The sequence below is a fragment of the Drosophila nasuta genome, unplaced genomic scaffold (genome assembly GCF_023558535.2).
Source record: "Drosophila nasuta strain 15112-1781.00 unplaced genomic scaffold, ASM2355853v1 ctg29_pilon, whole genome shotgun sequence".
Lineage (NCBI taxonomy): Eukaryota > Metazoa > Arthropoda > Insecta > Diptera > Drosophilidae > Drosophila > Drosophila nasuta.
In genome coordinates this window covers 144337-157012 of record NW_026869495.1, presented here as the reverse complement: position 1 = coordinate 157012, position 12676 = coordinate 144337, and the positions used below count along the sequence as shown (strand labels likewise).

The following is a 12676-nucleotide window of genomic DNA, read 5'->3' as shown; positions in this document are numbered from 1 at the left end:
ACTTTAAAAGTAAATACAATTCGATTGGAATGCAACATTATCAGTGGCTCATATGTGGGTAATAGACCAAATCATGTGCTTCATGAATTTGGGATCAATGTTCCTCCGGGATATAAAATGAGTATTACACCACTAAACTTGATTTATTTACCTATCAAGACTAGAGAAATAAGCACGTTCGAAGTATGGATAACTGATCAGGAGGGGAATTAATCAATTTTCGAGGAAACTATATCAATTCGTCTTCATTTACGAGCAACAGAATGATTATTTATAATAAAAGGTCGTCACACCACATCACAACTCCCATTACTAAATGTAAAGGTGAAGTAAAAACATCATCATCATTATCATCTCGAGGACCATCATATCCACGACCTGCAATATCATTAAAAATAAACTGATTTTAAAATCACTTGGATTTAATATTCAGTAAAATTACTACCTTCATTTCAAAAGAATGAAATTTTTGTGCAAGATAAACCTCACAATGATGAGAGTATCACGAAAAAGAATATCACACTTATTACCCATATCAGCAGAACTTCAAAACAAATGATGAAGTTCGTATCACAATACAGAACCAAGATTTGTATGTGTTGCCGTCTGAAAGTTTCCTCCACTTTGAAGGCACACTTAGTAAAATTACTAACCAAAATACGGGCACAACTTCAACAAATGATGTTGCCGGCTTGCTTAAAAATAATTGCATGGCCTATTTTTGGATGAAATAAGATATGAATTGAATGGTTGCGAACTGGATAGAACACGGTTTACTGGAATCACATCTACTCTGAAAAACTTTCTTTCCATTGGTCGACAGGAGTCTCTATGTTATCGTAATGCCGGGTGGAGTGGAGGAGAGGGTATATCTTGCGGAGGACATTTCAGCTTTTCAATACCACTAAAAATGTTAATGGGATTCGCTGAAGATCATAAAAAGTTATATTAAATTGTAAACATGAACTCATTCTCTTACTAGCTAAAAATATGAATGATATGTTTGAAAAACAGTCGGGGTGTTGAATATAAAATTGCTATACAGAGCATTAGTTGGAAAGTACCCACATTGTTCCAAGCGATACTACTAAAATTAAAATGTACAATGTTGTCAAAAGTGGAGCTACACTTCCACTTTCATTCCGCAGCTGGGATTGTTATATAAATCCCTCGTTGGTACAGGGACTCATCATGTATGGAACGTTAAGCTAGCTGCAAATAGAGAACGTCCACGGTTTGCAGTCATTGAGTTTACATTAAATGGTAATCTAATTACAAACAATTTGAGAAATGCAAAAGTGTATTTAAATTCTGAAGTCTATCCATATGAAGATTTAAATGTAAAATTCAATGAAAATCGGTTTGCTGCCTTGTATGATATGTACATGAAATTTCAAGAGAGTTACTACAACCGGGAGCCTTCTCCACTTTTATCACCACTAGACTTCAAGTCAAAGGCTGCTATTGTTGTTGTTGATCTTTCATATCAAAACGAGTCGGTCAAATCAGGGCCAATTGATGTTAAAATTTCAACTGAACTAAGAGTACCAAGTGAGTTGAATACAAAGGTATATTGCCTTCTCATTCACGATCGTCTAGTTGAATATACCCCACTGACCGACAATTCGATTTGATCGACAATTTTTATTTGATCGCAACCAAATGTTCAGGAATCATAACTACTATAGTAATTATTGTATATATCAAAATTCGTAACTCTAGCTTTAAAATTACGCTTGTTATTCGATTTTTTGATTTGCGGGGGCGGAAGTGGGCGTGGCAAAAATTTGAAACAAACTTGATAAACATAACAAATGCTGTCGAAAAAATTATAGCTCTATCTCTTATAGTCTCTGAGATCCAGTGTTTCATACGGACGGACGGACAGACACACAGACACACAGACGTACAGACGGACATGGCTATATCGTCTCGGCTGTTGACGCTGATCAAGAATATATATACTTTATAGGGTCGGAGATGCCTCCTTCAACCTGTTACATACATTTCCTGCCGGCACAAAGTTATAATACCCTTCTACCCTATGGGTAGCGGGTATAAAAATGATATTGATTGAAAACAAAACCAACTCCACAACTCATATTTTGATACAACAACTTATAACTGGAATAAATAATTTTATGAAAATGTTTAAGGATAAAATTTTTCCTGAACACATGGAATATTTATCAGAATCATTGAAATATTTTAATAATAGAATATGTGATGGACCATTGGTTTCTAATGTTCATGGACAACATTTCGCATCCTGCTGTTGGGCTCATAACGATGTGGAGGATGGAGTCGATACATGTGCCTGTCATTTCTATACTGTTCGCTCACAAAAATCAAAAAAATTATAAAAATGTATGTTAATTTAGAGAATCGATTTTAAACAATGTATTTGGAAATAAAATAATGTTACATACAGAACATGAAAAGAAGAATAGTATATCTTTAAGGAAATGGAATTTTATCTTCCAGTGTCTTGGAAATGGTGTTGTACTCTCGTCTGAATTACATCACGTTCCCATCCTTTTTAACGTTCATCACGTCTTCCTTCCTCCGCTCCGATTTCGAATACATTCGAATTGACGAGACAAGTGGGCGTCACACCTTCTCTCGTTTTACAGGTAGCGTTGAGATTTCGAATACATTCGAAATGACGAGACAAGTGGGCGTCACGCCTTCGTTCGTTTTACAGTTAGCGTTGAGATTTCGAATACATTCGAAATGACGAGACAAGTGGGCGTCACGCCTTCGTTCGTTTTACAGGTAGCGTGGCGCCTACGATCGTTTTACAGGTAGCGATGCGTCACGTGCAAGGCGCCTTCGATCGTTTTTCAGGTAGCGTTGGGCTTCCGAGCATATTTCATCACGTTTCGTAACGTTGATTCGTGTTAGACGTTCACGTATTCGATCGTCTTGGATGTGGCGTTGCTGTACAGTCGGGAAATGATGTACATAGTTCGCACCAAAAGTGGCTGTGATAAACGCCACTATAATCAGCTTAAATCAAGATCCTTAAATGATAACGTCGATGACAAATCAACCGACTTCTGGTTTCTACCTGACATCCCTACTAAAAGTCCAGAATCTCAATACCAAGATGAACCGCTCATCATCCGCTCAGAAACGTGCCCTGATACGCCAGCAACTGTAACCCAACAGACTAAGGAAGTTCAACCAGCACGACGTCCATCGGGAATATCAGTCTGCAAGAGCACACGAGTTCGCCAAGGAGTTAACAGATTCCAGCCAAAAGATTTTAGAAAATCAAAACCAACAATCGCTCCTAATTTAGGGAGGAGATGTGAAATACTGAAATAAAAACTTTGAAATCTCTCCTCACTAACACTAATAACTTTATATCATCTGGCAACTCTGTAATCACCAACCACTTATACATATTTAATAAAGTCAGTTCTTAAGCACACATCATGCAATGCTCATGCTAAAGCATACTCAACAGATTCTGGGTCACAAAATAATTTTGTGACTGAGGAACTAACTCAGCGACTGCATTTGTGTAGTGAAGAATCGTGCCTCAACTTGCTTGGCGTTTGTGAATTCAATTCCGATATTAAAAACAGATACACACTATGGTGAATTTGCGAGTTGGCTGCAATGACTACACGATCGATTTATGAATCCTCAGTAGTTGGAGGATATCAAGCCGCAGAAAATTGATCTTATCGGTGCTGAAACATTCTTTGACTTACTATTCGTTGGTCAAATCAAGCAAGGTCCAGAGTTTCCAGTTCTTCAAAAGACAAGCCTTGCGTGGATTGACTCGGGGCGGTACACTTCTGGTGAAGAATCTCATCAGAAGATGCCTGCTAATCTGAGCTATCAGGATTTGACCTCGATTGACAAGACCTGATGAAATTTAGGACTGTTAGACTGTCTCACTCCAAAGTTCTTACCGCTGAACAACCAATTTATGAAGCTCATTTCACAAATAATGTAAAAACATTGCCGTTTAAATTAGATTTTCACCAGCTTGGGTGCTCAATTGAAGTTTCTAAACGGCGGTTTTGTCGCTTGAAAAACGCTTAACTCGAGATCTCGAGTTGAAGCAAATGTACTTGGAGTTCATGGAATAATATGTAGAGATGGGCCACATGTCCGAAGTGAGTCACATCCTTCAAAGTGCTCCACATTATGTCATTCCGCAACAATTCGTATTACGGTCCCAAAGCACTTCAATGAAATTCTTATGGTGGGATCAACTATTCAAGAAGAGCTGTTTTCGACTTTGCTTCGTTTCCGAAAACGATTCATTTATAAATTGTGTCTGATTTGTCCACTTATACATTTTAACGGCTTTCCAAAGGTTTGTTAATCGACGAGGATGCCCGAACCGAGTCCATTGCGACAACACGACGAACTTCGTGAGAGAAAGTCGCCATCTGGAGGAGCTAAGGAGGCGAGTTGAGGAGTGCGCAGTTCGCGACTTCGCATCAAAAGCGGATGCGAATTTGCGTTCATAACGCCAAGGGCTCCTTACTTCGGAGGACTATGGGAGGCAGGTGTAAAGTCTGTAAAGCACCTACTCCAACAGACGGTGGGCAACGCTCTGCTCACGGCCGAGAAGTTGCAGACCGTGGTCGCGGCAGTTGAGGTGGTGCTCAACTCCCGGCCGCTGGGAGCCGTCAGCCATGACCCGAACGACGGCGAGGCATTAACCCCAGGGCACCTACTGGTTAGTGGCTCACTGGTGGCACCGGCAGTGCGCGGACCCCGGACCAGGAGGGTCTGAGCTGCTTAAGGCGATGGCGAGCTGTCTCGTCGCTCAAGCGAGCGTTCTGGCAGCGATGGTTCCGTGAGTATGTGCTGGGCCTGTTGGTGGGACCAGTCGCAGCGAAATCTGCAAGTCGGAGAACTCGTCGTCGTCGATGCAGTGGATGGTGGGACGAGTCGTGGCGATGTACCCAGGATAAGACGGAGCTGTGCCCGTCGCAGACATGCGAATTATCACTGGAGGAGTTTTCAAGTGGCCAATACACAAACTGGCGCCTCTCTCCTCTTGTGGGACCGGAAATCGATTTAGAAACGTCAGCGCTTATCGAACTTGAATATATGGATCTAAAATTGAAAGTTGAATACATGCACATATATGTACAAGACTCATTAGTATTATTGTTTTCCATTATGATTTATTAACTTTGGTAAAAGCGTAGCGAGCCGCCACTGTCTCTTATTCTGTCTTCTTCTTTACTGATGCTTCGAGAACAATCGCGCCACGCTCAGCCCGCATAGCTGTCCCGCTCGGACCTCGCCTTCACCAATCAACCATCCTTTTTCTTTTCCTTCATATTTTTATACCCACTAACCATAGGGTAGAAGGGTATTATAACTTTGTGCCGGTAGGAAATGTATGTAACAGGTAGAAGGAGGCAGCGTCAACAGCCGAGACGATATAGCCATGTCCGTCTGTCCGTATGAACACCTAGAACTCAGAGACTATAAGAGATATTTGTTATGTATGCACGCAGATCAAGTTTGCTTCAAATCAATAATAACAAGAGTAATATTAAAGCTAGATTATGGTATATACAATAATAACAATGGTGTTTGTGATTCCTGAAAATTTGGTTGCGATCAGATAAAAATTGTATAAGTTATTAATAAATAGTTTTTATGGACAAAAACGCCTTCTGTGTATGTATTGTATGTATGCGTATACGTATATACTTGTTCGTCTCTATATTTGTATCTGTATGCATAGAGGCACTGCGATGGCTCTATTGGTAGAGTGCAAGCATGTGCGTGTTGTAGTAAGAAAGTTACAGTCGAGTGTACTCGACTGTGAGATACCCACTACACATTTTGAATAAAACCAATATATTTTACGGTATTGTTCTCAAAATATACCAAATATACTGCAAAAATACTAAAATATACCAAATGGTATATTCGGTATATCAATATAGTACCAAATTAAAAATATACCATAGACGGCAGATTGTCGGCCAAAGCAAGACCCTAGTAAGTAGGGACAAAAAGTCCATACAAAAGTATTTTTAATAACTTCGATAATAATTATCTGATCGCAACCAAATTTTCAGGAATCATAACTACTATAGTTATTATTCGCAACTCTAGCTTTAAAATTACGCTTGTTATTCGAGTTTGTTGATTTGCGGGGGCGGAAGTGGGCGTGGAAAAAATTTGAAACAAACTTGATCTGCGTGCAAACATAACAAATGCTGTCGAAAAAATTATAACTCTATGTTACCTCTTATAGTCTCTGAGATCCAGTGTTTCAAACGGACAAACGGACATGGCTAGATCGTCTTGGCTGTTGACACTGATCAAGAATATATACTTTATAGGGTAGGAGATGTCTCCTTCTACCTGTTACATACATTTCCTGTCGGCACAAAGTTATAATACCCTTCTACCCTATGGGTAACGAGTACAAAAATTGTGGATCTTATTAAAGAAAAACGCCTGCTATCTATGTATTGTATGTATGCGTATACGTATATATGTACATGCTCGCCTACTATATATTAGTATCTGTATGCATAGAGAGTTCATAAGCAATGCGATAGCAACCAGCCGGTCTTTGGTACTCGACTTCAAATTCCGATCAAGAATACATGCATATTTTTTCATTTAAAATTTTGAGATTATTACCGCAATATCAAAACCCTGAAAGTCTTCTTCTCGACTGCAGCCAGATCCTCACTAGGACCTATTAACTCTGACAAAAGTGTGACATACGCAAGCGCTTTAAAATCAGGACCGGCTATCCCTGCCCCAAAAGTTCATTTCTGCAATCCGCATACCAAGAACCGAACATGGCTCAGCAACATCAATCGCCGGAGCAGCCAAAAACAACTTCGAAGCTATGATATGCAGCTTACAACAAAGCCTTACAGAATTTTTGTCATTTATGCGCACAACTATGCAAGATTTAATGCGAAACCAAAATCTATTGATTCAAATGCTGGTTTCACAACAATCCAAATAATGACTCCTACGGAAACGCCGTTAGCGTTCCACGGCATAAACTTGAGTTAGCTCAATTCCTACTCGACAATCAAATCGACGTAATGCTGCTTTCAGAAACACACCTTACAAATAAATACAATTTTCATCTACGAGGATATACTTTCTACGGAACAAATCATCCAGACGGTAAAGCACTTGGTGGGACTGGAATTCTAATAGAAGCCGTATTAAGCACTACTATCATAAGAAATTTTCTAAAACTACCTAGAGGCCACATCTATAAATATAAAACTAAATACTGGCAACCAACTTACACTAGCCGCCGTATACTGCCCCCGCGCTTCACTATAGCTGAAGATGAGTTTATGCAGTTTTTCAACTCACTAGGAGACCACTTCATAGCAGCAGGAGACTACAATGCCAAGCACACACACTGGGGATCTCGTCTCGTGACTCCAAAAGGAAAGCAGCTCCTGGCACACCAACATACTGGCCGGCAGACCCAAAGAAACTGCCCGAGAGTGGCAATTCCACAGATCGCCATCTGCTAGGCAACGTTTAAGACATGCCTCACGTGAACTTACTAAAGCTCTTCAGTAAGAAGAAGCATATGTCCAACGCCACTACATAGAGCAATTGTGTACTTCTAGTAAGAAAAACTCACTTTGGAGAGCTCACACTACTCTGAGCTCACCGAAAGAAACCGTGATGCCTATTAGAAATCCCACAGGAGGGTGGGCGCGTAGCGATGCAGACAGAGCCAGCACGTTTGCCAGCCACCTTAAAAATGTATTCCAACCAAATCCTTCCACGAGTGCGTTTACTCTGCCCACTTTACCAAACGAGCCTCAGCTTCAACGTGAGCCAATCGAATTTCGCCCAAATGAAATCGTTAGCATCATCAAAAATCAACTGAATCCGAAAAAATCCCCGGGCTGCGACATCATAACTCCCAATTGCGCCGTTCACTATCACCCAGCTTTTCAATGCCATCGCAAAACTTGGCTACTATCCAGTGAGATGGAAAAAGTCAATTATAATAATGATAGCAAAGCCGGGAAAAGACCACACAATCCGACGTCGTATAGACCTATAAGCCTACTTTCATGCTTATCTAAACTCTTTGAAAAATGCATTTTGATTCGGATAAACACATACCTAAAACTCCAGGAAGGAATCCCGTCACATCAATTTGGGTTTTGTGAAAGCACGGAACAATTGAGCAGGTCAACCGGATAACATCAGAAATTCGGAACGCGTTCGAAAAACGAGAGTACTGTACTGCCATATTTTTAGATGTCTCTCAAGCATTTGATAGAGTCTGGCTAGAAGGTCTAATGTACAAGATCAAGACAATGCTCCCAGCAACACCAATAAGCTTTTAGAGTCTTACCTTTACGACAGAAAATTTGTTGTGAGATGCAACACTGCTATATCTGATGACTTCACTGTTGGAGCTGGAGTTCCTCAAGGTAGTGTGCTAGCGCCAACACTATACGTCCTCTACACAGCAGACATCCCGACAAGCACACGAATAACAACATCTACGTTTGCTGATGATACAGATATTCTTAGCCGCTCAAAATGTCCGAGGCAAGCAACAGCGCAGCTAGCTCTTCATATAAAAGATGTTGAAAAATGGCTATCAGATTGGCGAATTAGAGTGAACGATCCAAAATGCAAGCACGTTACATTCACCCTGAACAGACAAAACTGTCCGCCGCTAATGTTAAACAACACTCTACACCCGCAAGCAAAAGAAGTGACATATCTAGGAGTACACCTAAAGCTAAAAGCCAGCAGCCTTCATTGGCTTATCAACGCTCGGTCTCCCCTTAGCCTTGAATATAAAGTCCTGCTGTATAACTCGGTACTAAAACCTACATGGATGTACGGCTCCCAGTTATGGGGAATGCCAGCAATAGTAATATTGACATAGTCCAGCGAGCTCAATCGAAGATCTTGAGAACCATCACCGGGGCACCGTGGTACGTTCGCAACGAAAACATACAACGCGACTTAAACATCCTACCAGTCAAAGAAGTGATCGCAGAACAGAAGGAAAAGTACTTTACCAAGCTACTGTTGAACCTAACCACCTGGCGAGAGGTCTAACAAGGTTGAGCAACCAATCACGTCTTCGTCGTAATGACTTACCTACCCAGCGACCGACTTGAGGGACCAGAATGCAGTTTTAACACACTGTTAGCTAAATTTTAATGTTAAGATTCGTAAACTTATTGTTAGTCTCAAAATCTAGAAGAAGATTCAATAAATAAACGCAAAGTCCTCAAAAAAACCAAAATAGCTAGCGGGTATCTCACAGTCGAACACACTCGACTGGTGTTGTTTTGATGATGTGTTGGTTTTCTGGGTGAACTTCAATATGAGAATTAGAACATACATTACATACCATGTACTTATAAAATTGTGGATATTAGAAAAATAAAGAAGCTACGTTAAGTGCGTTTGTAGGGGCGCAGTCGAGTAGATAAGTAAGAACACTTTCACTCTTTACATTTTTGACTTTTTTACTTTAAAAATCACGATTTTATTTAAGGCTTTTAGAAAGAAAACTTGTTCGCGCAGAGAATAGTAGAGAGCATATGTTATGTAGAATAATCACTAAAAGTGGGCAGGGTGACCAACATGAGTAGAAACTAGATCAGTGTGACTGCTACTAACTTTGTCATTATCGATATCAATCGATCGCGACCACACTGTCAGCTGTTTTGAGGAGTCACACCTGCCATCATCTGGCATCAACATCTTCCCCTCTTGCAATGAGTTGCAAATGGTTTTATTGTCCACATGGACCGGACAGAGTCAACCCAATGTGTAATTCTGGGCCATTGGCAAACCGTTATCCATATCACCATATCAACTTGCAGCGGCACATTTTGACGGAAATCGGGTATCCGTGAGCGGATGATCGCTGTGCATACGCCCTCCGTACCAACGCGGGTGACGGAAAGCCGATAGGCTGTTGCCAAGGATGCGCTGGTACGGCTGGTTGCAGTCCATGGGCCGATCAGAGCTCGCATCTCGAAGGTTTTACACCCGGTGTCGATCAGGATGTTGGCCGTCGGGAGGATGCTCACAGCTTTATCGTGAAGCACGGATGTGAGCGAAGTTGGAAAGATGGGAACTTGGCCGTGCTGGAGTTCAAGACCGAGTTGCTTCCGGTTGGTCGTCGCGTCGTCACTGACGACTGGGCATTCACGTATCACATCACGCCATGCAGACCAATCCACACCATGAATCCCTTGGGGTAATCGCATTCGCGGAACAACAACTGGAAGTGATGCGTAAAGATGGCCACGAATTGCAAAATTTGAAGGTGGTCAGGTACTTCTTCCACCAAATGAACTTCTGGTACTTGGGTCCCATGGCAGCAATCATGTAATAGAAGTACATCACAATGTATACGGACGAGTTGGGCAGGGCAAAGAGTGCTGTGGCCGCCTGGTGCAAACTTGAGGCCCATGCCCAGAAGGGCATGCAACATGGAATGAAACAAGAACAAATGATTTTTACTGTAGCCTCTTTACATTGTCAATGACACATGGAACAGGACAGTATAGGACAGCACAGGACGACGAATAGAGAAACGAAGTAGGAGGTTATTCGTCCGTCAGTTCTTCCATCCTTCTCTTTGGCGACTGGTCTTTGGACCTTTGTGTCGGTGCCTATCTGGTTTGAATGAATGATGAGGCAGATAAAATCAGGAGTGGTGACCACCGCCTGCGGCGAGATGGGGTCATGTGACCCATTCCAATGCAAACGGGCTTCCGGAATGGAAGAGTCACCCGATATCTGACCACTGCAAGTAATCCCCACGGAATACTTCAGTGTCGACTGGAGGGAGCCGGCAGCCACTGGAGTATACAGGAGGAGCGGATGCTTCACTCCTGACGGACCCGGAAACTTGGGTAATTTGCCCCTTCACACGGGCGAGACACCGCTCATACACTGCATAGCAGTGGTCATATTTTGCCTCCATGGCCTCGATGCCTTCGTTGTCGCCGTTTCGATGCGTACGTGGCATAAGCGGCCTCGACATTGTCCCAGAGAACTTGCAGCCGGTCACGACGGATCTTGTACGTGTGTACATTGTCGTCTTCGGCAGCAGGCCCTCTGATCCGACTCTCAAAGTGAACCAGTCTGTCAAAGACGATGACGAAGTTGCTGAGAGCCATCGCACGGGTTTTGCTAAGTTTTGCCTGGACGGATTGTGTGGTTGCCTGACTACGCGCAGCAGTTGGACGACAGAGTCGTTGCCGACGAAGGAGCAGTTGAGCGGCAGGAGTGGCCTTTTCCTTAACGGATTTGGACCCTGAAGGAGCGGGCGAAACGAACGAAAGGCGACGAGCTGTGGTCGGAAGCTTTAGTGAATGCTTAGAGTCTTCCTCACTCTTTTGGCTTTCGGACATACTATGCTTCGGCAGTCAATTTAGAGTCTTTTCCTCGGCAAACAGGCATGCTCCGGTTTTCACTTTCGGTTTTCGTTTTCGTTTTGGGACCAAAACCGAGATTTTCGTTTTAGGTGCTCCATTATGATATTCGATGATGTGGTATGTGAAAAGCAGGATAATATCAGAAACTATTTTTGTATTCTATTTATGTCAAACATACACACATATACCGAAACATTTAATACGTGACAATGCTAATTTTATTATAATTTGATGATTGAACATGCGTCATATATATCGAGATCACGTGAACAGTGACACTGTGGACTGTGAATCATTTATGGAAATTTCACGAAATTGCTGGGAGGAGAAATTTGGATTTCTACTAATCTCTAAAGACAATGATATGAAAAATGGGCGATACAGAAAAGGATTTGATCAATTCATTATACTTTAAAAAATGGATATAAATCTAATGATGTGATGATTAAACAACAGTCCAAACTCAGACTTCAAAATGTCTACATCACTAACATTTGCATTAAATGGAAACACATCAGTTATAACCGAAAATTTTTTCCCACAAATTGAATTAAATAGAAATTATGAGTGTGCTCTCATTGACTTTCACACATACAATTCTATACCAAACGTAGATAGAGGGAACAATCTATTTCATATTGGAAATAAATGTATAGAAATGTCCTAAAGGGGTATGGTTCTTATGATACGTTAAAAATAGAAACCAACAACAATACGCTGAAAGTTCAAGTTACCACTAAAAAGAAACAGTATATTTTAATCGTGAACGAAGTATTGGAAAGCTATTTGGATTTGGTGAACGTATTCTAAAACCGCACAATACTGAAATTTATGTCTCAGATAACCCTGTGAATACTTTAAAAGTAAATACAATTCGATTGGAATGCAACATTATCAGTGGCTCATATGTGGGTAATAGACCAAATCATGTGCTTCATGAATTTGGGATCAATGTTCCTCCGGGATATAAAATGAGTATTACACCACTAAACTTGATTTATTTACCTATCAAGACTAGAGAAATAAGCACGTTCGAAGTATGGATAACTGATCAGGAGGGAATTAATCAATTTTCGAGGAAACTATATCAATTCGTCTTCATTTACGAGCAACAGAATGATTATTTATAATAAAAGGTCGTCACACCACCTCACAACTCCCATTACTAAATGTAAAGGTGAAGTAAAAACATCATCATCATTATCATCTCGAGGACCATCATATCCACGACCTGCAATATCATTAAAAATAAACTG

The 12676-nt window shown here is 41.2% G+C and overlaps 1 protein-coding gene across 1 annotated transcript in view; it reads right to left on the bottom strand.

Moving 5' to 3' along the window:
- LOC132797886 (uncharacterized) overlaps positions 1-4663 on the bottom strand; it is a 50956-nt gene extending 46293 nt beyond the window's left edge. Inside the window, exons 1-2 of the mRNA XM_060809635.1 lie at positions 4588-4663; positions 3723-3879 (exon numbers count right to left, since the gene is read on the bottom strand). Of these exons, the coding sequence (XP_060665618.1) occupies positions 3723-3879; positions 4588-4663 (233 nt within the window). The remainder of the gene's footprint in view (positions 1-3722; positions 3880-4587) is intronic.
- Positions 4664-12676: the final 8013 nt, after the last annotated feature.